At 34.5% G+C, this 24,598-nt stretch overlaps 2 protein-coding genes across 2 annotated transcripts; one reads left to right on the top strand and one right to left on the bottom strand.

The window, feature by feature from the left end:
- Window positions 1–1,887: 1,887 nt before the first annotated feature.
- LOC135847476 (uncharacterized) lies at window positions 1,888–17,791 on the top strand. Its single transcript, XM_065367015.1, has 5 exons — window positions 1,888–2,123; window positions 7,270–7,500; window positions 7,613–7,705; window positions 16,909–17,134; window positions 17,252–17,791. Exons 1-5 carry the CDS (start codon window positions 2,024–2,026, stop codon window positions 17,472–17,474), a joined length of 873 nt encoding a protein of 290 aa, XP_065223087.1. The 5' UTR covers window positions 1,888–2,023; the 3' UTR covers window positions 17,475–17,791.
- On the bottom strand, window positions 17,742–20,191 carry LOC135847466 (uncharacterized). The gene is made up of 2 exons (XM_065367004.1): window positions 19,908–20,191; window positions 17,742–19,802 (listed from the first exon to the last, which is right to left on the bottom strand). Exons 1-2 carry the CDS (start codon window positions 19,940–19,942, stop codon window positions 18,617–18,619), a joined length of 1,221 nt encoding a protein of 406 aa, XP_065223076.1. The 5' UTR covers window positions 19,943–20,191; the 3' UTR covers window positions 17,742–18,616.
- Between the last annotated feature and the right edge of the window lie 4,407 nt (window positions 20,192–24,598).

Genomic DNA, 24,598 nt, shown 5'->3' with positions numbered 1-24,598 from the left:
TCCAGAAATTTCCAAAAAGTCTCTGGAGGCTCCAAAACGACTTGAAATCCACCAGTAATCGACTTCACAGCGTTTTGAAATTATTTTGCAAAGTGAATTTCGGCTTTCTAACTCCATTTGATGAAATTTTGTGAAAATTTCGTGTTTCAAAAATCTGCTGGAGGCTGCAGAACTACTCAAAACGGGTTGGAACCATTTCCTATTGACTTGCCAGGTCGAACGTAGATTATTCGTCAAATTTCAGCTTTTTAGGTCAATTTGGTAAAGTTTTGATTTTTTTCCTAGCTCGTTTTTGCCATAAATTTTATTTTCAAAAATTCACCAAAAATCAAAAAATGCACTTTAGCACTTGAAATTTTGGTTTTTGATGAATTTTTGCATGCTCTTTAGATCTACCTTTGTCCAGTTCAAAAAATTTCGTACGATTCCTGAGAGACTGCCCTGTCAATCAAAATATCCGCTTAATTATTAGTTGGGTCAACTGTTTTTATTCGCACGTTTGCATTGAACTTTTCCTTAGAATGTCCCCTTTGAGAAAAAAGTTGTCCCAGAGGATCAACGGGGAGCGGTGCGGTGTGAGATGCAATTACATATTCCTATTGTCATATTCTGGAGTATAAGTACCTACTTGTAATTAGACTGCACTTATGGATCTTTTGAGGCTTTAGCGATATCTGTTCATATCTCGACGAATGAGTTCAACAACCAGTTGCAACAGAAACGCCATCTCTTGAGGAATCCATCAAATGTGTTGCTGGAGTAGAAGTTTTGTTTAATGAAGAACGTTTTCAATAAAAATTTAATTTCTGATGCTATTTCATTCTTCAAACAAATTTATCATAGATGATTTTCAAAAGCAAATGTAATTAATTAACACGAGGTTTACCTATTTTAATTTGGATGTAACTAGGTACATATTTTCCTTGCTAGAGATGAATTTAAATTAAGTAAGTACACATTTTTTGAATTAATTTTTTTTTCTTGATAAAAAGATTTTTATTGGATAAAGGTGGTAACTTTAAAATCTTATTTATGCATAATTCAATATTTCTGTCCATTCAACTTTTATAAAATTTTGCAACAGGTGTAAATAAAGATATTTCCCTCAATAATTTTTAATTTTTAATAATTTATGTCTGTAAAATTCCAATATTCTACCAAAAAATATGGTAATTTTTCATTAGGAATATTTTATTTCTTAGCTATCAATTAAAATTCTGTCTAAAATATTAGTTTTAAGTCAACTCTGCAAGATTGTTGACTCTAGTTGACTCAGCTAATTTATTATTCGACTTATGATTCATTATTTTCAAGTTTCTTGAAGCCTAATTGAATATTCACTGCGATTCATTTGAAGAAATCTCTACATACATTTTGTGTAGGTACAATTTCACTTTGATTTTATTGCTTGATTTATGCTTGAACTTTGAAATTAAAAATTTGCATGCGTTATATAGAACCCTTTTATTAGTTTGTTCTTATCTAGTCGTCATGATTTACCTATAAAAAATTTCGATCGAGCAGAAATTTGAGAAAAAGTAGATATAAATGCATACATATCGACGTTTCTCGTACCATTTCTCAAACAACTCGTCATAAAATGATTATTTATCCACTAAAAAATAAGATTTAAAACTGAGATTTTCATCCTTTTTTTTTTTTTTTTTTTTTTTTTGAAAATGGATTATAGCTTTAACCATTAGGTACCTATCTGTATCTGTATCTGTATCTATCCATCTACCATAGTGTTGGCGCGCTCTGCATCGTGTAGTGTATTGCCACCAGACCGCATTAGAAACAAAAGAAAGTATGCATTACTTTCTTTTAAAAAGGTAATGGTTAAGGTGGGTGTATAAGATACCGGATGGAATGACCTATTAACCTCTATTGAAACATTACTCTCAGTTCATTTACCATTTTGTTTTCTATTGGATGGTTATATCATTGTCTTGTCTCGAAGACAAACTTTTGATACATGTGAACCTATAATATATTTTGTAATATACCTAACCAGACAGTTATAATGGTTAATTCTAGCGTTATAGTTTGCGCGATTATTTTAACAATTTCGTTGCACAGGACATTTTCGGTATCGGTGCATAAGCCGGCGAGTTCCTCCAATGGTAAGTTTTTATTTTTTTTCAAAAAAAAAAAAATTTGATGTAGGTATACCTAAATACATATCTATATATTTTGTTGTACGAAATGTAGTTTTAATGCGGCTACATGTAATGTAGGTAATCTTGAATTACTTTTTATATTAATTCGTTTGGTGCTGTACACGAGTTCTCAGCATTGTTGAAGAAACTCGTGTTCTTTAATGGCCAGTTCAATGAATTAAATGTTTTGTATTGCACGTTATAAGGCTATAATTAGCCCTTGAATTTGACTATTTAACGTATACTTCATCTGTAAATTAATTGAAATAGTGTGAACTGAAGTAATGAGAATGAGATCTGTTTTAGTTTTTATATTTACGACCATTCAACTCGTATTTGTGAGAAATAGGGAAGTGTGTTTTGAGATTTTTTTCATCTGTTTCTTTTTAAAAATTTGGTGAGCATCATCATCAATAGTTGTACCTAGGAATTGTTAAAATTGTTTAGGAAAATGACATTTCAATTTTTATACTTACTAATATGGGTAATTCTTTAAATTACCTACCTACCTACCTACCCATTTATTCGTTGAACTGAGTCAATCGAAATTTCATTCGATCGTGGAATCGAAATAGGACTCGTATAAACTTTTCGAACCGGACAAAGCTAGATCGAAAGAGCGTGCACAAATTTATCACCAGCCAAAATTTCAAGTGCCAAAGTGCATTTTTCGATTTTTGGTGAATTTTCAAAAATCAAATTTAAGCCAAAAAAATGAGATAAAAAATCAAAATTTTACCAAATTGTTCTGGAAAGCCGAAATTTGGCACATGCTCTATTTCCGACCTGCCAAATCGATTGGAAACGATTTCAAACCGCTTTGAAAAGTTCTGGAGCCTCCAGCAGATTTTTAAAACTTGAAATTTTCACAAAATTTCATCAAATGAAATTGGAAATCCGGGTTTCTTGACCTGCCAAATCGATTGGAAACGATTTCCAATTACTTTGAGCAGTTCTGGAGCCTCCAGCAGATTTTTAAAACTTGAAATTTTCACAAAATTTCTTCAAATAATGTTGGAAATCGGAATTTTTTGACCTGCCAAATCGATTGGAAACTGTTTCAAACCGTTTAGAGCAGTTCTGGAGCCTCCAGTGAATTTTTGAAACTGGAAATTCTTACAAAATTTTACATATTAAATAAAGTTGGAAATCCGAAATTCACGCTGCAATCCAACCTAAACACGCTATCAAGTCGACTATGGAGCCTCCAGCTATTTTTTTAAAATTCCTGGAGCCTCCAGTAGAATTTTGAACTTAAAATTTCATCAAAAATGATGTTGGAAATCCGAGTTTTTTGACTTGCCAAATCGATTGGAAACGGTTTCAAACCATTTTGAGAAGTTCTGGAGCCTCCAGCAAATTTGTGAAACTTGAAATTTTCACAAAATTTTATTTTTGAAACTTGAAATTTCCACAAAATGTTACCAATAGAAGTTAGAAATCCGAGTTTTTCGACTTGCCAAATCGATTGGAAACGGTTTCCAATTATTTTGAGCAGTTCTGGAGCCTCCAGCAGATTTTTGAAACTTGAAATTTCCACAAAATTTCATCAAATGAATTTGGAAATCCGAAATTCACGTTGCACTCCAACTTAAACACGTTATCAAGTCGACTGCTGGTAAGTTCAAGTCATTTTGAAGCCTCCAGCGACTTTTTGAAAATTCCTGGAGCCTCCAGTAGACTTTTGAAACTTGAAATTTCCACAAAATTTCATCAATTAATGGAGTTATAAAGCCTAGTTACCTATATGTTTTCCTCAAGAGACGTAATTTAAATTGTAAGTACAAATATCATGTATACAGCCTAACTCGAGCTTGCCTTCGTCATCCAATGTTTATTTTTCATAGCTTGTCGTTTAAATTTTCGTCTCTGCACGTAATCAAATTATGAAAAAGATGAATATTTAGAAAGCTTCAGCTAGAGTAGGTGGTTTACTAACGTAGGTGAGGTATTCAAATTGTACAAACTGAAATCACCAGTGGCGTAATCAAGGGAAAGCAATGAGTAATACATAAGATCATTCATTGTCCTCCCTTCATGGTACTCAAAAATGTAGTTACGTAAAATATTTTTGAAGAATAGAAAAAATGAAGCACAGAGTCAGGTCGCTTCTTCCTTCCCATGGAACCAAATAAAAACAACAACAACAACAACAACAACAAACAAACAAACAAACTTCATTGGGACTTTGGAAACCACGTTGCGATAAGATGAAAAAGAAAAAAAGAAAATAAAACGTATTTTAAAAGTTGGTTTAGGTATTTAAAACCAAGTGAAACAAAATCTCTGGAAACGTAATCATCAAACTTTATACATATAATGAGAGAAATGTAATGCTCGAAAAAGTAATTTTTTTTTTCAACTTTTTAAATTAGGGACGTACAAAAATGACCCTTTGAAAAAATCCAAAACACACAAAAAAACGGCACAAATTTTTCTGAGATGTTTGGTTTTTGAGATATTTTGAGCTGAAGCTAAAAAGCTTAACTTGATAGGGCGATTTTCAAGTTCTGGAGAAAATTGAAACTGTCATTGGAGGCTCCAAAATGACCCAAAATTAGTTGAATTGAAAGAAATTGCTCATATTGATGTTTCATGTTAAAATTTAAAAATTGCCCTTCAAATTGCTCATTTAAATTTTTCAAGTTTTCCAAAATTGGCCTAATACCCAAAAATGAGCTTGAACTCCTCAAAATTTTGGTTAAAGGGTTTTTTAAACTCTATCTTCTCGATCTGGCTTGCTTTCATTCAAATTTAAAGAGTCACTTGAAAAAACTCTATGGTAAGATAAAATCTCTAGTGTTTTTTTTCAAAATTTTTTTGGTCATGATTATTTTAAAATTCAAAAATATGTTTTTTTTTTCTAATTTAACAATAAAGAAGTTGTTTCAGAATGCTTCACTAAATTTCAAAAAAAAAAAAAAAAAAAATATTGATAACAATTTAACTGACAAGGTAACCTCTCAAGCTATCCGCCTCAGATTAAAACTGAACCACCATTTTTGGCTAGGGTATGATCTGAATCTTTCGTGGTCAAAATTTCATCCACCCAAATTGATTTTATGATTTTTGGCGAATTTTTGAAAATTCAAAATTGACAATAATTTTAACGATTTTTATTTCTGAAAATGTAGGTACCTACTTATTCAGAAAAAACGATGGAAATTAATCTCGAAACTGATAGAAACTCCCTCAAGCTGAATTTCACTATTTTTCTGACCATTCTGGAGTCTCCAGTGCGATTTTTCAAATTCTCCAGAATTTTCAAATTTCTCCAGAAGGCAGGGTAATTCATTTATGCAGTTGAAAATTGAGTAGTGGCTTATTCTCGACCTGTTTTAGAGGGTTTTATTCACATCTCAATTTCAATTGCATTTTTTTTCACCAGAATATTTTTAATGATGTAAAATTTTTTGAAAAACGTGTTTTTGATTTGAAAAAATTTACCTATAATAAACCTATCGTTAAAAAATCATTTCTTTTTGAACATCCCTCTCCTCTTCTTTCTCTCATACACAAATTTTCATTTCCTCCAGCTCTGAGTTTGCTAAATGCTCAGTCTGAGTGTTGGTCAAAAAACACACTAGAGGAGTCCACCTGGAAATTGACCCAAGTTTGAAGTTTCGGGCTCATCTAATATCAGCATTCAACACTCAGACTCTCTGCCAATCTCCCTTGGTAAGACCATAGGCGAAGACAAGAGGGGCAATAAAGTGGCATTTACTTTACTCAAGTACCTACTTATCATCGTCGTCATCGTTTCCTTTCAAGCTTTAAGCCATCTAGTATGTCTGCTATGGGATGGAACTCGCCTAAGATGAGCCTGAGGTATCGATGAGTTTCCTCCTCGGTCTCACTCTGCCTGTTTTCCCCATTTGTAGGTATGTATTAGAGGACCTGTTTTGGGCCATCTCGTTTCCTCCATCCTTTCGATATGACTTCTCCAGTCTCTCCTATACGTTTTAATTCTCTTGATGATTGGCTTATTTACTCCAAGATCTTTTGTTATTTTCTCAAATGGCATGTTAATTACCTTTTGTATTTTATAGGTCATTTTAATGATGTACATTACTATAAATTCAAATTTTTAATTTTTTTTGAACTGGGGAAATGAAATGTTTTTCAACTTCTTGAATTATGGTGTTTTTTTTAAAAAAATTTCAAAATATAAGTCATCACTTTTCAATTAAAAATAAATCCCCCCCCCCAATCGGATAGAATCTAGAATATTCGACGTTAATATTCTTTTCTGAAACTGAAATTCTCTTCCAATTTCCATCCAACATTATGTGTCGTCGTCTTCGATACCTATAAGCTAAGCAGCAAACACCTTGCTAGGTACCTAAAATACCAGCCATACAGGCAGTTGAACTTGTAACTATATTTTCCAAACGAGCGTAGACTCAAATAAATAGTCAAGGTCATTCTGGATTCGAAGAATAAAAACATAATAAAATACCGTTAGATCACGAATAAACTAATGACACGGTTCAACTTCAACTTGACATTCAAATTTTAACTTTTTTTTCATTCGTAGTACCTACTTAAATATTTCCCATGTTTCCTCATATTTTTAAGCATCGTATCTGCTGAGTCATGTGATGCTGCAGTTTATAGAAAAGGAAAGTCGAAAATTTACTCGTAATTTATCCTAAAGACATAATTTGCATAGCTTTTACATTTCGTACCCATCAACTGCCTACACAGCTGCATCATCTCTCATCATGAATGCCTCGCAGTATCGTCGTCTATCTCGAGTAGGTATATTTCCAGAGCTATGAATCATTCGTGTAGGGTAAAAAGTAGCTCGCAAAATGAAGCGAAAGTTCACGGAATAGCGGATTTTACGTACTGTATCACGAATCACGATTTTAACCCATAATGTCTGCTCCACTATCCTTTCCAAAATTTATGCCCTGTAGGCTGTAGGTAGAATTCGCTTCGTATCGCTTATACCTACCGTCAAATATGTACTCGTAGGAGGAGAATTACTACCTAATTAATACGTACGAAGATTTTTAGCCCAATGAACCAGTTTACCATATCAGCATATGAAAAAATAAGGTTTACGAGTTCAATAATAATTTTTTTCGTTTGTTTTGGTTGCCAGTAAACAATACGACGAATTACGAAACATCAGGAAGAAAACCTGTTACACAAGCTGATGAAGACAGTGACGAAACTAGTCAAGAAGATGCGGATGACGAAAATGACACAGTTGACGATAGTAGTACCGAATCAACCAATGAATACGAAGAGGACCGGAATTGTACGTGCTCCGGTTCGAATTGTATGTGCTGCATTAATTTGAATCTGTCGTTTATTGATTTGGGAGGACCAGGTAAACCTACTCGTATAATCACGAGTTTGTGTAATCATTATAGGTACACGTGCGTGTGCTTCATCTCTTCATCCAGCTCACATGGTTGATATTTTTTTCTATTTTTTTACAGGATGCGTAAGATTCAATTATCTGGCTCAAAATGATAGCATGGCTGTGAATATTTCTTACGGCGAGAGACTTTTAGAAAGCAGCACCGTTAAAAGTAAGCTCATCTTTTGTTTACATTTTCGATCAAAATAGGTACCTACCTAGTTGCTTAAGCGGATGACATACCAACCGTGTCATCGATCTGATTGTTGTTTATATTTGTGAGAAACAAAAGAGTGTCATCGTTATTCGTCGTTGGCATTAATGAAAGTATACGATAATCATACATATAAAAAGATGTCAGGAATTCCAATCGTAAGATTTTTCTCCTCGATATCCTCGGAGGTGTAAAGCCATCAGCCAAGATTTAACTCATCCAGAAAAATTCGGCCACAATGATTCCATCATGTGAAACCATTCATAAAAACAAAACCGCATAATGACCGGAATTTAGGTACCTACCTAAGCTCTTGTGCTAGGTCTGGAGTACCTCTCGGTACCTTGAACTTGACGATTTTGATTTCTTTTAAAATGTAAAATCATTTAAATTCGCATCGTGTACGTAATTAAATGTGACCACTTTCGAACCATATATACATAACTACATTATGTTCATGGAACAGTTTTTTCGCCCTTTTAAGATGTTCAGCTATGCTTTGCATTTACTCGTAGTCCAAGTCCATGAAATCTCATGGTCATAATATACCTACCTACGTAGGTATAGATCTAAGTAGATAGGTATAAGGTAATAGGGTATACATGTCTCGATCAGCTATACATCAAGCTAACGGTAACAGTAACTAATTTGAAATTTATTTACTTATACTGTACATTCGCGCAACATTGCTGTTAAAAAATATACAGTAATTCAGTCATTAAAATTATTTAATTCGTTGCACTGCGACAAGAATATTGTGAAAGTAGTTAATGCGAGCACCATAATAGGTTAGATATTCAAATAAGTATCTACCTAAGTGAAAGTTGAAAAAATATTTCTGTCATCCAAGAATGCTGTTAAAACTGTTAAATGTTTTATATTTACAAGAAAGAAGGAAAAAGAAAAAAAAAGAAAAAAAGAATTAAACTTCTATTATTGTCGTAAAATTATGAAACGGAACGTGTATGTAATTTTAACGTTTACCGTAATTGGCTAATTGAAAGTGAAACGTGTAAGCATAGGCAGATTTGAAGGGGGGGGGGGGATTTGTTGGAAAAAATTGGCAACTTGGTGACCAAATCACCGATCTATATGGATTATAATCTTCTAAATTCGTTTGAGCCAGTTCAAATCTGAAAATTTCTCCAGCAATCACTTTATTTGAAAAAAAAAAAAAAAAAAAAAAAAAAAAAAATGAAAAATTTACTGGTCGCGAATGAGTGACCGAAAAAAGCTGAAATTTGGTTTGCATCCTATTTTTTATCTCCCCAATCGATTTGTTATGTTTTTGAGTTGATTATATGGAGCCTCTAACAGATTTTTGAATTCTCCAGTTTTCAAAAAAAAGAATAGATAAATAAGTTCAAGCTGAACTTCAGCACTTAGAAACTCGAATTTACTACTCGGGAGGTTAAAAATATCCAAATTTGAGAATTTAGAAAAAACGCTACAAATACTCGTACATTTCCAAAGCCCTGGTCAAAAGTGGCCTTTAAAACACAATTGCATAGTGAAACATTCCCAAAGTTACGACCGCCCAATCACACAATTTGAGATTTTAAGGTATTATGTATTTTGGAAAACAAATTTGGGCTCAAAATCACACCTTTTCTCGATCACATTCAGAGTAGCCCTTAAAAAGATTTGTACCTATCAAATTTGGACCAATATTGAGAAAAAATATCAAAACTGTTATCAAATTGACCTAGAAAGCTGAAATTTGGGATGTACCGTATTTTCGACCTGCTAAATCGATTGGAAACGGTTTCAAATAATTTTGGGCAGTTCTGGAGCCTCCAGCAGATTTTTGAAACTCGAAATTTCCACAAAATTTTATCAAAAATGGAGTTAAAAAGCCAAAATTTATTTTGCAAACTAATTTTAATACGCTCTGAAGTCGATTACTGGTGGATTTCAAGTCGTTTTGGAGCCTCCAGAGACTTTTTGGAAGTTACTGGAGCCTCCAGAATATTTTTTTAACTTGAAGAAACTGATTTCAAAGCGCTATGGAGTCGACTGCTGGTAAATTTTAAGTCATTTTGGAGCTTCCGGGGACTGTTTGGAAACTACTGGAGCCTCCAGTAGATTTTTGAAACTGAAATGTAGTTGAGAAACCGAAATTCACTCTGCAAACTAATTTCAATACGATATGAAGTCGACTGCAGCCTGCAGGTGGATTTCGAGTCGTTTCGGAGCCTCCAGCGACCTTTTGCAAATTACTGGAGCCTCCAGCAGATTTTTCAATGCTCGAAATTTCCATAAAATTTTACAAAAGAGAGCTGGAAATCCAAAACTCATTCTGCACACCAATTTCAACAAGTTATCAAGTCGACATTTTAGTGCCTCCAGCGGTTTTTTGGAAATTTCTGGAGCCTCCAGCAGATTTTTGAAACTTGAAATGTTATTAAATGAGATTGAAAGTTCGAAATTCACGACTCATTTCAATTTATAAACACGCTATTAAGTCGACTGCTGGCGTGTTTTAAGTCATTTCGGAGCCTCCAGCAGATTTTTGAAACTTTCAAATAGGTACCTACACAGTTGAAAAGCTGAAATTCATCCTATAAACTAATTCCAATATGCTATAAAGTGAACTGCAGGTGGATTTCAAGTCGTTTTGGAGCTTCCAGAGACTTTTTGCAAATTACTGAAGCCTCCAGCAGATTTTTAAATGCTGGAAATTTCCATCAAATTTTACAAAAGAGAGCTGGAAATCCAAAACTCACTCTGCACTCCAATTTCAACACGCTATCAAGTCGACATTTTGGTGCCTCCAGCGATTTTTTGGAAATTTCTGGAGCCTCCAGCAGATTTTTGAAACTTGAAATTTTATTAAATGAGTTTGAAAGTTTGAAATTCACGTCTCATTTCAGTTTATAAACACGCTATTAAGGCGACTGCTGGCGGGTTTCAAGTCATTTTGGAGCCTCCAGCAGATTTTTGAAATTTTCACATACAGTTGAAAAGCTGAAGTTCATTCTAAAAACTAACTCCAATACGCTATGAAGTGAACTTTAGGTAGATTTCAAGTCGTTTTGGAGCCTCCAGCGACCTTCTGAAAATGACTGGAGCCTCCAGCAAATCTTTCGATGCTCGAAATTTCCATAAAATTTTACAAAAGAGAGCTGGAAATCCAAAACTCACTCTGCACTCCAATTTCAACACGCTATCAAGTCGACATTTTGGTGACTCCAGCGATTTTTTGAAAATTTCTGGAGCCTCCAGCAGATTTTTGAAACTTGAAATTTTATTAAATGAGTTTGAAAGTTTGAAATTCACATCTCATTTCAGTTTATAAACACGCTATTAAGGCGACTGCTGGCGGGTTTCAAGTCATTTTGGAGCCTCCAGCAGATTTTTGAAATTTTCACATACAGTTGAAAAGCTGAAGTTCATTCTACAAACTAACTCCAATACGCTATGAAGTGAACTGCAGGTAGATTTCAAGTCGTTTTGGAGCCTCCAGCGACCTTCTGAAAATTACTGGAGCCTCCAGCAAATTTTTCAATGCTCGAAATTTCGATAAAATTTTACAAAAGAGAGCTGGAAATCCAAAACTCATTCTGCACACCAATTTCAACAAGTTATCAAGTCGACATTTTGGTGACTCCAGCGGTTTTTTGGAAATTTCTGGAGCCTCCAGCAGATTTTTGAAACTTGAAATGTTATTAAATGAGATTGAAAGTTCGAAATTCACGACTCATTTCAATTTATAAACACGCTATTAAGTCGACTGCTGGCGTGTTTTAAGTCATTTCGGAGCCTCCAGCAGATTTTTGAAACTTTCAAATAGGTACCTACACAGTTGAAAAGCTGAAATTCATCCTATAAACTAATTCCAATATGCTATAAAGTGAACTGCAGGTGGATTTCAAGTCGTTTTGGAGCTTCCAGAGACTTTTTGCAAATTACTGAAGCCTCCAGCAGATTTTTAAATGCTGGAAATTTCCATCAAATTTTACAAAAGAGAGCTGGAAATCCAAAACTCACTCTGCACTCCAATTTCAACACGCTATCAAGTCGACATTTTGGTGCCTCCAGCGATTTTTTGGAAATTTCTGGAGCCTCCAGCAGATTTTTGAAACTTGAAATTTTATTAAATGAGTTTGAAAGTTTGAAATTCACGTCTCATTTCAGTTTATAAACACGCTATTAAGGCGACTGCTGGCGGGTTTCAAGTCATTTTGGAGCCTCCAGCAGATTTTTGAAATTTTCACATACAGTTGAAAAGCTGAAGTTCATTCTAAAAACTAACTCCAATACGCTATGAAGTGAACTTTAGGTAGATTTCAAGTCGTTTTGGAGCCTCCAGCGACCTTCTGAAAATGACTGGAGCCTCCAGCAAATCTTTCGATGCTCGAAATTTCCATAAAATTTTACAAAAGAGAGCTGGAAATCCAAAACTCACTCTGCACTCCAATTTCAACACGCTATCAAGTCGACATTTTGGTGACTCCAGCGATTTTTTGAAAATTTCTGGAGCCTCCAGCAGATTTTTGAAACTTGAAATTTTATTAAATGAGTTTGAAAGTTTGAAATTCACATCTCATTTCAGTTTATAAACACGCTATTAAGGCGACTGCTGGCGGGTTTCAAGTCATTTTGGAGCCTCCAGCAGATTTTTGAAATTTTCACATACAGTTGAAAAGCTGAAGTTCATTCTACAAACTAACTCCAATACGCTATGAAGTGAACTGCAGGTAGATTTCAAGTCGTTTTGGAGCCTCCAGCGACCTTCTGAAAATTACTGGAGCCTCCAGCAAATTTTTCAATGCTCGAAATTTCGATAAAATTTTACAAAAGAGAGCTGGAAATCCAAAACTCATTCTGCACACCAATTTCAACAAGTTATCAAGTCGACATTTTGGTGACTCCAGCGGTTTTTTGGAAATTTCTGGAGCCTCCAGCAGATTTTTGAAACTTGAAATGTTATTAAATGAGATTGAAAGTTCGAAATTCACGACTCATTTCAATTTATAAACACGCTATTAAGTCGACTGCTGGCGTGTTTTAAGTCATTTCGGAGCCTCCAGCAGATTTTTGAAACTTTCAAATAGGTACCTACACAGTTGAAAAGCTGAAATTCATCCTATAAACTAATTCCAATATGCTATAAAGTGAACTGCAGGTGGATTTCAAGTCGTTTTGGAGCTTCCAGAGACTTTTTGCAAATTACTGAAGCCTCCAGCAGATTTTTAAATGCTGGAAATTTCCATCAAATTTTACAAAAGAGAGCTGGAAATCCAAAACTCACTCTGCACTCCAATTTCAACACGCTATCAAGTCGACATTTTGGTGCCTCCAGCGATTTTTTGGAAATTTCTGGAGCCTCCAGCAGATTTTTGAAACTTGAAATTTTATTAAATGAGTTTGAAAGTTTGAAATTCACGTCTCATTTCAGTTTATAAACACGCTATTAAGGCGACTGCTGGCGGGTTTCAAGTCATTTTGGAGCCTCCAGCAGATTTTTGAAATTTTCACATACAGTTGAAAAGCTGAAGTTCATTCTAAAAACTAACTCCAATACGCTATGAAGTGAACTTTAGGTAGATTTCAAGTCGTTTTGGAGCCTCCAGCGACCTTCTGAAAATGACTGGAGCCTCCAGCAAATCTTTCGATGCTCGAAATTTCCATAAAATTTTACAAAAGAGAGCTGGAAATCCAAAACTCACTCTGCACTCCAATTTCAACACGCTATCAAGTCGACATTTTGGTGACTCCAGCGATTTTTTGAAAATTTCTGGAGCCTCCAGCAGATTTTTGAAACTTGAAATTTTATTAAATGAGTTTGAAAGTTTGAAATTCACATCTCATTTCAGTTTATAAACACGCTATTAAGGCGACTGCTGGCGGGTTTCAAGTCATTTTGGAGCCTCCAGCAGATTTTTGAAATTTTCACATACAGTTGAAAAGCTGAAGTTCATTCTACAAACTAACTCCAATACGCTATGAAGTGAACTGCAGGTAGATTTCAAGTCGTTTTGGAGCCTCCAGCGACCTTCTGAAAATTACTGGAGCCTCCAGCAAATTTTTCAATGCTCGAAATTTCGATAAAATTTTACAAAAGAGAGCTGGAAATCCAAAACTCATTCTGCACACCAATTTCAACAAGTTATCAAGTCGACATTTTGGTGACTCCAGCGGTTTTTTGGAAATTTCTGGAGCCTCCAGCAGATTTTTGAAACTCGAAATGTTATTAAATGAGATTGAAAGTTCGAAATTCACGACTCATTTCAATTTATAAACACGCTATTAAGTCGACTGCTGGCGTGTTTCAAGTCATTTTGGAGCCTCCAGCAGATTTTTGAAACTTTCAAATACGGTTGAAAAGCTGGAATTCATTCTATTATAAACTAATTCCAATACGTCATAATGTGGACTGCAGATAGATATCAAGTCGTTTTGGAGCCTCCAGCAATCTTTTGCAAATTACTGGAGCCTCCAGCAGATTTTTCAATGTTGGAAATTTCAGTAAAATTTTACAAAAGAGAACTGGAAACCCAAAACTCACTCTGCACTGCAATTTCAACGCGTTATCAAGTCGACATTTAGGTGCCTGCAGCAATTTTTTGGAAATTTCTGGAGCCTCCAGCAGATTTTTGAAACTTGAAATTTCATCAAATGAGATTGAAAGTCCGAAATTCATGCATCATTTCAACTTAAACACGCTATAAAGGTGAATGCTTGCGGGTTTCAAGTCATTTTGGAGCCTCCAGCAGATTTTTGAAACTTTCAAATAGGTACAGTTGTAAAGCTTAAATTCATTCTATGAACTAATTCCAATACGTTATAAAGTGGACTGCAGGTAGATTTCAAGTCGTTTTGGAGCCTCCAGTAACCTTTTGGAAATTACTGGAGCCTCCAGCAGATTTTCCAATACTCGTAATTTCAATAAAATTTTACAAAAGAGAGCTGGAAACCCAAAACTCATTCTGCACTCCTTTCAAAACGCTATCAAGTCGACATTTTGGTGCCTCCGGCGATTTTTTGGAAATTTCTGGAGCCTCCAGCAGATTTTTGAAACTTTCACACACAGTTGAAAAGCTGAAATTCATTCTATAAACTAATTTCAATACGTTATAAAGTGGACCGCAGGTAGATTTCAAGTCGTTTTGGAGCCTCCAGTGACCTTTTGCTAATTACTGGAGCCTCCATAAGATTTCATAAAATGTTACAAAAGAGAGCCGGAAATCCAAAACTCACTCTTCACTCCAATTTCAACACGCTATAAAGTCAACTGTAGGCAGGGTCAAGTCATTTTGGAGCCTCCAGCGACTTTTTGAAAATTCTTGGAGCCTCCAGTAGATTTTTGAAACTTTAAATTTCCACAAAATTTCATCAAATGGCGTTGGAAATTCGAAATTCATCCTGTAAATTTATTTCAATCCACTATGAAGTCGACTGTAGATGGATTGTAAGATGTTTTGGAGCCTCCAGCGACTTTTTGGAAATTACTGGAGCCTCCAGTATATTTTTTAAATTTAAATGTAGTTGAGAAATCGACATTCACTCGACAAACTAATTTCAATACGATTTATGAAATCGACTGCAGGTGGATTTCAAGTCGTTTCGAAGCATCCAGCGACTTTTCGAAAGTTACTGGAGCCTCCAGTACAATTTCGAAACTTGAAAAAAACTAATTTTAAAACACTATGAAGTCGACTGCAGGTGGATTTAAAGTCGTTTTGGAGGCTCCAGTGACTTTTTGAAAATTTTTGGAGCCTTCAGTAGATTTTCAAAACTGGAAACTTTCAACACAATTTCATCAAAAATGTATGTAGTTTGAAACTGGAGATTCGTTCTGTAAACTATTCGCCAAAAATTGACACTCTGATAATTTTGATAGAAAAGGAGCATTTTTGACAATTTTTTATCGTCAACTTGTCAAAAATTTATATCTATACTTACTCTGCTAATTTTGATAAAAAAACTGGAATTTTTTGACAATTTTATCAAAAACTGCACTTCGACAATTTTAACAAAAATTGGCCCCTTTTTAACTATTTTACTAGAAATTGACACTTTTTAAAAATTTTGACAAAGATGGGCATTTTTTAAAAATCGTGTCAAAAATATGCACTTTTTGACTATTTTCCCGGAAATTGACGTTTTTTGACATTCTTCTCTCCCCTACACCCCCAATAAAAATTTGACACTTTTGATAACTTTTCCAAAAATTGACATTTTTTGACTGGGCGAATTCGGCCAAAAAAACCACACAGAACCTTATAAACAGATTGACCAAAATAACAGGACTTTTGTTCGACAATTTTGAAACAGAAAAAGGGACTCTTTAAACGTAAAAATCAATTTTTTTCAGGATGTTTAGTGTGGGATGGGGGTACAAAAAATTATTGAAATTAGTTTACAGAACGAATTTTTGCTTTCTATAACTACATTTGATGAAATTTTGTGGAAATTTCGAGTTACAAAAATCTACTAGAGGCTCTAAGAATTTTCAAAAAATCGCTGGAGACTCCAGAATGACTTAAATAACCCACCAGTAGTTGAATTAATTGCGTGTTCAAGTTGGAGTGGAGCGTGAATTTCGGATTTCCAATTTCATTTTGATGAAATTTTGGTGGGAATTTCAAGTTTCAAAAATCTGCTGGAGGCTCCAGATGAACTGCTCAAAAGTGCTTGAAAGCGTTTCCAATCGATTTGGCAGTTCGAAAATAGGATACATCCCAAATTTCAGCTTTCAAGGTCAATTTGGTAGCATTTTAATTTTTTTCTCTCATTTTTGACCCAAATTTAATTTTCAAAAATTCACCAAAAATAAAAAAATACACTTTTGCACTTGAAATTTTGGTAGGTGATAAATTTTTGCATGGTCTTCGATCTAGCTTTGTCCAGTTCAAAAAATTTTATACAAGCAGTCCAAAACCTTCGATTTTGGCTGATCTGTCAATCAAAATGTCCTCTTTAGGTGAGGATCCTGCCGGGGGCAGCTATTCCTGTTGTCATATGCTGGACTAAATGTGCTGTCTACAAATTGGTCAAAATGAAAAATTCGAACTGGGGACTTGTGAAGCATTTTTTTTTTTCTTAGCTGAAAGCAATTTTTGGCATTGGCCTACCTCTACTTTCATTTTAAAATGATCTATGCAACTTTGAACTTCGAAGAATCACACTAAAAAAAATTCATTTTATATCAACAGGAGACTCGCAAGAATCAACCTGCATGGACCTGTTCTCCGATTTGGCTCAAATGTGCGCCAAATTCTCCGGCCTGTCTAAGGTGGCAAAAGGCGTGAAAGGTTGCGTATCCGTCGAACCACTTCTGCTAGGTGTTTCGCAAACCGTCTACGACGTTGGATGTTTCAACATGGACGTCGAAGGTGCCCAACCACCCCTGACACATCATATACAACAACACAGCACCAGGTAATATTCGTACTATTTCACCAATTCCAGCTGTAATACTCGTACTATTTTTCAATCGCATTTACCTACCTATTATTCGCATCATTAACCATATCTACTCGTATGTGTATTGTGTAGCAATAATTCAACCAAAGCGACAACAGCAAAGCCCGAAGAAAACGAGGAAGAAGAAGAGGAATTAGCCGCAGCTATCAGCCAATCCGCCGAAGAAGGTATAGCCTGGTTTAATAATTTCATTACTTCTGTATTCGGTGAAGATTCCAATGATACGTCTTCCGAAACATCAAATGAAACGCCATCGCGAAACAGACCGCTTAACCAGACTAAATTAACTAGTTGAAAAACAGATCGTTGGCCACAACAACAACAATGAATAATTTATACTCTGAAAAAATTGTATTGTATATTTAAGCCATTTTTTTTTATCACGTAATTTAAATTATATACGAATGTAGGTACGTATCTGCATCAGTGCATCGAATCATCATTTCCAAGTTTCATCGCGAAATCCAGAAGATTAATTCACGAACCCTAGTAAGCCTGGAAATGTGTAATTTATACAAAAAAAATAAGAAATATTTTTGTATTTTGTAAAAATTGTGATATATTTTGTAATTTTTTTTGTTATTTAAATTAAATAAAACATTTTACACCCGATTCTCATTTGCAGTTAGATTTTATTTACAATCTAATTACATAGATACAATAATAAGTAAACTTGGGGGGCAAAAATATTAAGAACACCTAATCATAAAAATTTATAACTACAATAATTAAAAAATATTTTGAAATTTTTCAACAATTATTAACAATTTAACAAAACAAAAAAAATATTCGTGTTTATTAAACCATTGTGTGTTTCATATTCCTTATAAAAAGCATCCATTTAAAACGATTTTTTTCCTTCGAAAATCAAACGATAATAAACTTTAACAATTAATACGAAAATATAAAAAATTTTTAATCACATAAATATCGACGAAAATCGTAGCAAAAATTTATAAATAAATATAAAACGTACAAGTAGTAATGCTTCGTTTCCGTACAAAAAAAACCGTGAAAAAAATACCAAATTAAATTAAATACGAACTTATCATTCTAATTAAGTTAATTTAACGTTAAATTAAAAAATTTTAAAAAACAGGTTAAAACTTTGAACTAGGTATATTCAAAAGCATCGATCCGAAACTAAGTACGAGATGGTATAAAAAACACTAAATTTTAAACACGTGTGCGGATTTTAGTAATATTCATTCGGAATATTTTTTTGACTAGATGGGAAACCGCTTAAATATTCTGCATTATTAAATTATCAAATCCTAAACAAAAAAAAGAACGATTAAATTAGAGAGTCGAGAAAGTAGGTATGAAAATTATCAGGCCGTTTGAAAGTTAGCCACGAAGATTTTTTTTTTAATAGAACGGCGCTCGTCTTAAGCCCTGAAAGGTTACTACATTATATAAGTAGTAAAAAAGATAATCTCAGGAATCTTCGAGCTTTGATTCTCTTACGTAGTTTTTCAACAGAAGATCGCATCGTTCTTGCTCGTTGATGAGACATTTCAAATGTGGAGGACTAGCTAGCCACATTCTGTACAATATTTCGGTTTTAGGAGAATATTCGCTGGTTTTCATCATTCTCAGCATGTGAAACAGTTGTTCGTAAGTGTACGGATCTAATACATTTAGATAGTATTCGAACATGGGTAATATTAAATGATGAACTTGCCACCATTGCCAAAAATTCAGTATCATTTGAGGCAGACACCTTCGTACGATATTAACTCCGCAATTAATATCGACTTGAGACAATACGAATAGATTTATTTCAACGCTGTTTTTAGCAGTATCGTAGAAATTACTCAACGTACGCGATCCATCGATCTCGTATCGATCGCAGAGCAATGCAAGAGCAGTCACTCGTTCGTTTTGATCTAATTTACGCCAAAAGTATTTAAAAGAATGGATATTATAGCAGTGCAACGAAACAGCCAGCATTTTCAAATGTACAGTGGAATCTTTGATTTCAGTAAACAAGCCTACAGGATCCTGTAGAGATTCCTGAGGGAATTCGCGTCTTTTAACGCGACAAGTCCAGTAATAAATTATATACGAAGCGTATAAATCGAATCCCCTGGAATTAATTTTTTTCAGGGTGAACATAGGCCTATGGACAGGCGCCAGACGTTGCCACATTTCTATCACATCGTCCTCTAAACAATACAGACAAGATAGAAAATAATTATAAAGATAATTAGAGTGTTTCATATTCCTGAACGATTGTACTTCGTCGATACCACCGTGCATATCCCATTTGATATTTTTAACGATATCTCTCACGTGACCTTTGAAGGGGAAAAACTCGTTGCTGGTGAGATGATCGAGATAGGCGAAAAAGTCCAAAGAAATCCATTCCAGCAAGTGTAATACTTCTTGCAAAAGGGTACCGGGTAGTTGTAATTTCAAAACGATATCAGCGGCTTTCTGTATCAAAGTAGAACGTTCTTTATACAGGGTTTGGTTCGATACCAATATATTTTGAATATCATTTTCAAGGACGCCTCCACTCCAAATATTCGTTATTAAGGATACGGTCGATAATCTACACAGAGATGTATCCTTTTGAGGAATGAATGGTTGTAGATGATCGTTTCGGCCGTAAATATTCCTAGAACAATACGCGGAATCATCAGCACAGTGAGATAAGAAAAATATAAACAAATCGAATCTTGGTGGTCATTGAAAAATATTCAAAAAACGTAAGGTCGCTTACGACGGATGACTGCAAGATGAAGCCGGGTTGTTCATGGTTGGTGTCCTCGACTTGGAAAGTTGTAAATGGAATTTAATTGGTGATGATGAACGATTGAAATTACGTAAAAGTTACGATTTTGTAGCGAAAAGATGGAAAATTAAGACGAAAAACATTATACGACGACAAAATAATTCGCACTTGACTTTGTTTATTATCGACTCTGACGTCACGCGAAGACGTTCGGGATGAACGTGACGTCATTTTAATACTACTGCGCAATTTATGATGGAGTGAAGTTATTTCGGATTTTCTACGTTGTTTACGAACGTTGGAGAAAATTATTAATTTTATTAGTTCGAGGGATAGTTTTTCAACTGGAAAATGTTACGATATCGATGAAATTTGGAGAAAAATAGAGAAAAATGGAGAATTTGAAAAATCAATTTACCTACAAAAGTTTCAACCAAGAAGCCAAATTTCGATCTAGAGCAAGAAGACTGCAGCTTCGTACGTTTCATCTGTAGAGAGCGCTGATTGACCATAAATCTTAGGAACCCGCGGTTTTTGAAATTAAAATTTTTTTTTATGAAAAAAAAATGAATACGTACTAGGTAGTGATCAGCGTTGTGAAAACGTTATTTTATCGAAAACGAAAAACGAAAAAAAAAAAACTAGACAGCTAAGCTGCAAAGTGTGCGTAGCTAGCTGCCTTTTCTACAGCCAGTGTTGGCCATAACGATATTTTTTTTCGTTCCGTTATTTCGTTACGTTACAAAATTGATATTTTTTTAGTTACGTTTTTCGTTATGGTATTTTGTAACAAAAAAATTGCTGTAACAGTATTTTTCGTTACACCGGTATTTAGATTTTTTCGTTACGTTATTTTCGTTATTTCCGTTACAATTTTTTCGTTACAGAAGTGTTTTTTCAATGTAAATTTTGATGTAAAAATTGCTTGTGGCGGAAAAAATGTGACAAAAATAACGTTACAAGAAGGTTCAAATACCAGTGTAACGAAAAATATAGCGTTACAGCACTCAAAATCAGACAAATAAAAACACTGAAAACTCATTTTTTTGACTTCACTTCAAATTTTCATAGCTACAGCTAAAATTGCTCACATGCTCACAAATCAGAGTTTTTTTAAGGGTTTCTTTTGTAATTTGTCACTAAAAAAATAACAAAAATGAAAAAAGTTAACAAAATTTTTCCGTTTTTCGTTACGTTACTTTCAGAAAAATATCGTTACGTTACGTTTTAGTTACACAACATCGCATGATCAAAATAACGTTTTCGTTACAGTTCCGTTACCTGTAACGGAAAAAATTTCGTTATTTTCGTTTTTCGTTACAGTTACCGTTACGGGACGCCAACACGGCTTTTCTACAGCTATATGCTATAACCATTATTACATCTAGGTAGTGCATAAGTGAATCAACCATGTCACAGTAATGAGAATTTTTGAAACTCTCACTACTTCAAAATAATAATTGTTTTTCAGTGTTTTCATATTTTCCAAATTACAATAGGTATTTCAGAATAATTTATAAGCTTGTATTGCTTCTAAATTGAGAAATTTCTAGTTGTTTTTCATAGTTTGCATTGTTTTAAAATTTACAAAATTTCAAATCAATTTCCAGAATTCCCCATCGCTACAATTTCATAAAGTTTTCAATAAATTTTCAGAATTTTGCATTGCTGCTGAGTTAGGAAATTTGCAATCAATTTTTAGAATTCACATTGCCTCCAATTTTTCAGAATTCTCATCTTCTTCATAAATATTACAATACTTATTTCATATAATTTTCAAGTTCACATTATCTGCAACTTACAGAACTTTTAACCAATTTTTGGAATTCTCAGCGTCTCTAAATACAAATTTTCATGTCATTTTTTTTAGAATTTCCATTGTCTTCAAATTTATAAATTTTCAAACCAATTTTCAGAACTTGCTTTTTATTCTAAATTAAGAATTAAATCTTATAAAATATGTTAAGAATTTGAATTGCCTCTAAATTACACGAAAAAAAATATGGGTAATTTTAACAAAAAAATTTAACTAAATACTGGTATTTAGCACAATTAATTGTAAGTACCAGATCCCATTCAATAATTTCTACTGTAATCATATAGTAAAAATTATCATTTTAATAAATTTTGCTATAGGTACCAATAGTAAAAATCATTTTGTTTTAATAATTTTTACTAAATCATGATAATAAAAATTACATGTTTCAATTGTACAAAAATTAGTTTAATTACTCATTTTGAAGTAATTTTTAAATTATAAGTAGAAAGTTGAAAATTATTCATGTCTAGGTAATTCTTACAATACTTATGGCTATAGGTAGACAAAAAATTAATGAAATGAATTTTTAGTTAGCAAATAATATCATAATTCATAACTCAATCTCAGCATTATTTTTGCCCCATTATCATGTACTACATAGGTAACTCCAAAGCATTTACCTATCCAATTTTCCTACGAAAAATCTGTCACCTACCTACTTACCTCACGGGGATTCGAACCTGGGTCCCTAAATTTCCTATTCCTACCTACATGCCCAAACCACTCGGCCAGAATTCACTACGAGGGTTAGGGCATTAAAATAATATATTTGTTTGGTAAACGCCCCACCAAACCACTCCCACTTGGAATTTACAGCTAACAGACCAGGGGTGTAACAGGGTACAATGAAACACAGCTGGTGATGGAATAGACTGGGGGTATAGCAGGGTACAATGAGCGGCAGGTGTTCTACAAGTCCCCTTTTCCCTTTTTTAGGATTTAATGCATTAAAATAATGAACTAAAATTGCAATTACTCAGCAATTACCCATCCGAATTGAATGAAAATAAATCTATACCCTCCGCCTTAATGATTCTCAAATGGTGTCCAATAGGTACGAAAAACGGTTGGATAGCTTAAGAGAACATTCATTGCAATTGAAATTTCAATTTCTCAAAGCGAAACCAATAGTGTGCTACGCACACTAAAAAACAATGAAAATTTTCTAGAATTATTATCGTATTTTTTCCCAATGAACATAATTTCAAGTTCAACATTGAAATGGGAACAAAAGGGCAAAAATGAAGTAAATGGTACCCTGTGGGGTTTCTTTTCTGGGATGGTGAGTGAGTAGATTGTAACTTGTAATGCAAAATAAGCGAACAAAAAATTGCCAAATTTTGAATTTTTAATGACGTTTTCTGTCTAATTTTGGGTCGCTGAGCACGAAAATGATGTTCATTTTGCAATTTGAGTTGTAGCCCTCACAAAATAGTCGAAATTTCTCACTGAAGCAGCGACGCACGACCAAAATGGGCATTAAATTCGGACTCGGCGACCTTGAATTAGTCGAAAACCAGCCTTTCCTCGTTTTTTTTTAGATAAAAGAAAAAACGAAAAATATGCGAAGGGGTTAGTCAAGCATTTTTTTTTGGTCAATGAAACCTTTCGCAGCAAATCTAGTCGAAATTGGGACTATGAATGCACTGCTGGCATCACTTTTTCACCAAATTCACCTCATCACTCGGAAACGAAACTCTGTAAAAAAAAAAAAAAAAATGTACCCGAAATGGAGCCTAAGTGGAATTATGCAACCCCCTGTAGGTTTTCTGGAATTAAGAGTAGTTTGACACACGGGGCAAGTCACGAATAGGCCCTCTTTGTGTGGAAATGTAGTCTTAGGTTGTGTGAAAGGGTCCAAAAGGTGAGTTTTGTGTGTGAAGGAATGAAAAAACCCACGCATGAGTCCTGCTGAGGTGAATCGAGCAAAATGGTCGGCATATCCGGAATCAGCGTCCCAAAATTAGTCCAAAACGGTCAATCAGTAGGTGCCTTCAGAGTCAAGTAAGGACCTGGGGTGAATCAGACACTGTTTTCAATTAGTGGGTAGGTACCTCCAGACCCAAGTAAGGACCTGAGGTTGAATCAGACAAGACACTGTTTTAAATCAGGGGATGTTTTCAGACCTCAGTAAATACCTGTGGTTGAATCAGACACAGATTTCAATCAGTGGGTTTTTTGGACCCTATAGTAAGGACCTGTGGTTGAATCAGATACCGTTTTATATCAGGGGATGTTTTCAGACCCCAGTAAAGACCTGTGGCTGAATCAGACACAGATTTCAATCAGTGGGTTTTTTGGACCATAGTAAGAAAAGGACCTAGAGTTGAATCAGACACCTTTTTCAATCAGTACGTGTCTTCAGACTCAAGATCAGTGGGTGCCTTCAGACCCAAGTAAGGACCTGGGGTAGAATCAGACACAGATTTCAATCAGCAGGCATCATCACGATCATCATGAGGTGCCTTCAGACAAAAGATCAGTGGATGCCTTCAGACCCAAAACCCAAGTAAGAACCTGGGGTTGAATCAGACACCGTTTTCAATCAGTGGGTGTCTTCAGACCCAAAATCAGAGGGTACCTTCAAACCCAAGTAAGGACCTGGGGTTGAATCAGACACAGTTTTCAATCAATGGATGCCTCCAGACCTAATTAAGGACCTGGAGTTGAATCATGACATCGTTTTCAATGAGTGGATGTTTTCACACCCAAGTAAGGACCTGTGGTTGAATCAGACACAGTTTTCAATCAGTGGATGTTTTCAGACCCAGTAAAGACCTGGGGTTGATTCAGACACAGATTTCAATCAGCAGGCATCATCATCATCATCATCATGAGGTGCCTTCAGAGTTTCAGACAA

This window comes from Planococcus citri, chromosome 1, assembly GCF_950023065.1.
Source record: "Planococcus citri chromosome 1, ihPlaCitr1.1, whole genome shotgun sequence".
Lineage (NCBI taxonomy): Eukaryota > Metazoa > Arthropoda > Insecta > Hemiptera > Pseudococcidae > Planococcus > Planococcus citri.
This window is presented reverse-complemented; position numbering and strand designations above follow the sequence as displayed.

Excerpts from the sequence above, each read along its gene's own strand:
- LOC135847476 (XM_065367015.1), top strand. The coding sequence starts at position 2,024 with ATGGTTAATTCTAGCGTTATAGTTTGCGCGATTATTTTAACAATTTCG. Across the intron at positions 7,501-7,612 it reads TATTGATTTGGGAGGACCAG|GATGCGTAAGATTCAATTAT; the intron begins GTAAACCTACTC and ends ATTTTTTTACAG. Across the intron at positions 7,706-16,908 it reads AGAAAGCAGCACCGTTAAAA|GAGACTCGCAAGAATCAACC; the intron begins GTAAGCTCATCT and ends TTATATCAACAG.
- LOC135847466 (XM_065367004.1), bottom strand. The coding sequence starts at position 19,942 with ATGAACAACCCGGCTTCATCTTGCAGTCATCCGTC. Across the intron at positions 19,803-19,907 it reads TCATCTTGCAGTCATCCGTC|GAATATTTACGGCCGAAACG; the intron begins GTAAGCGACCTT and ends GTATTGTTCTAG.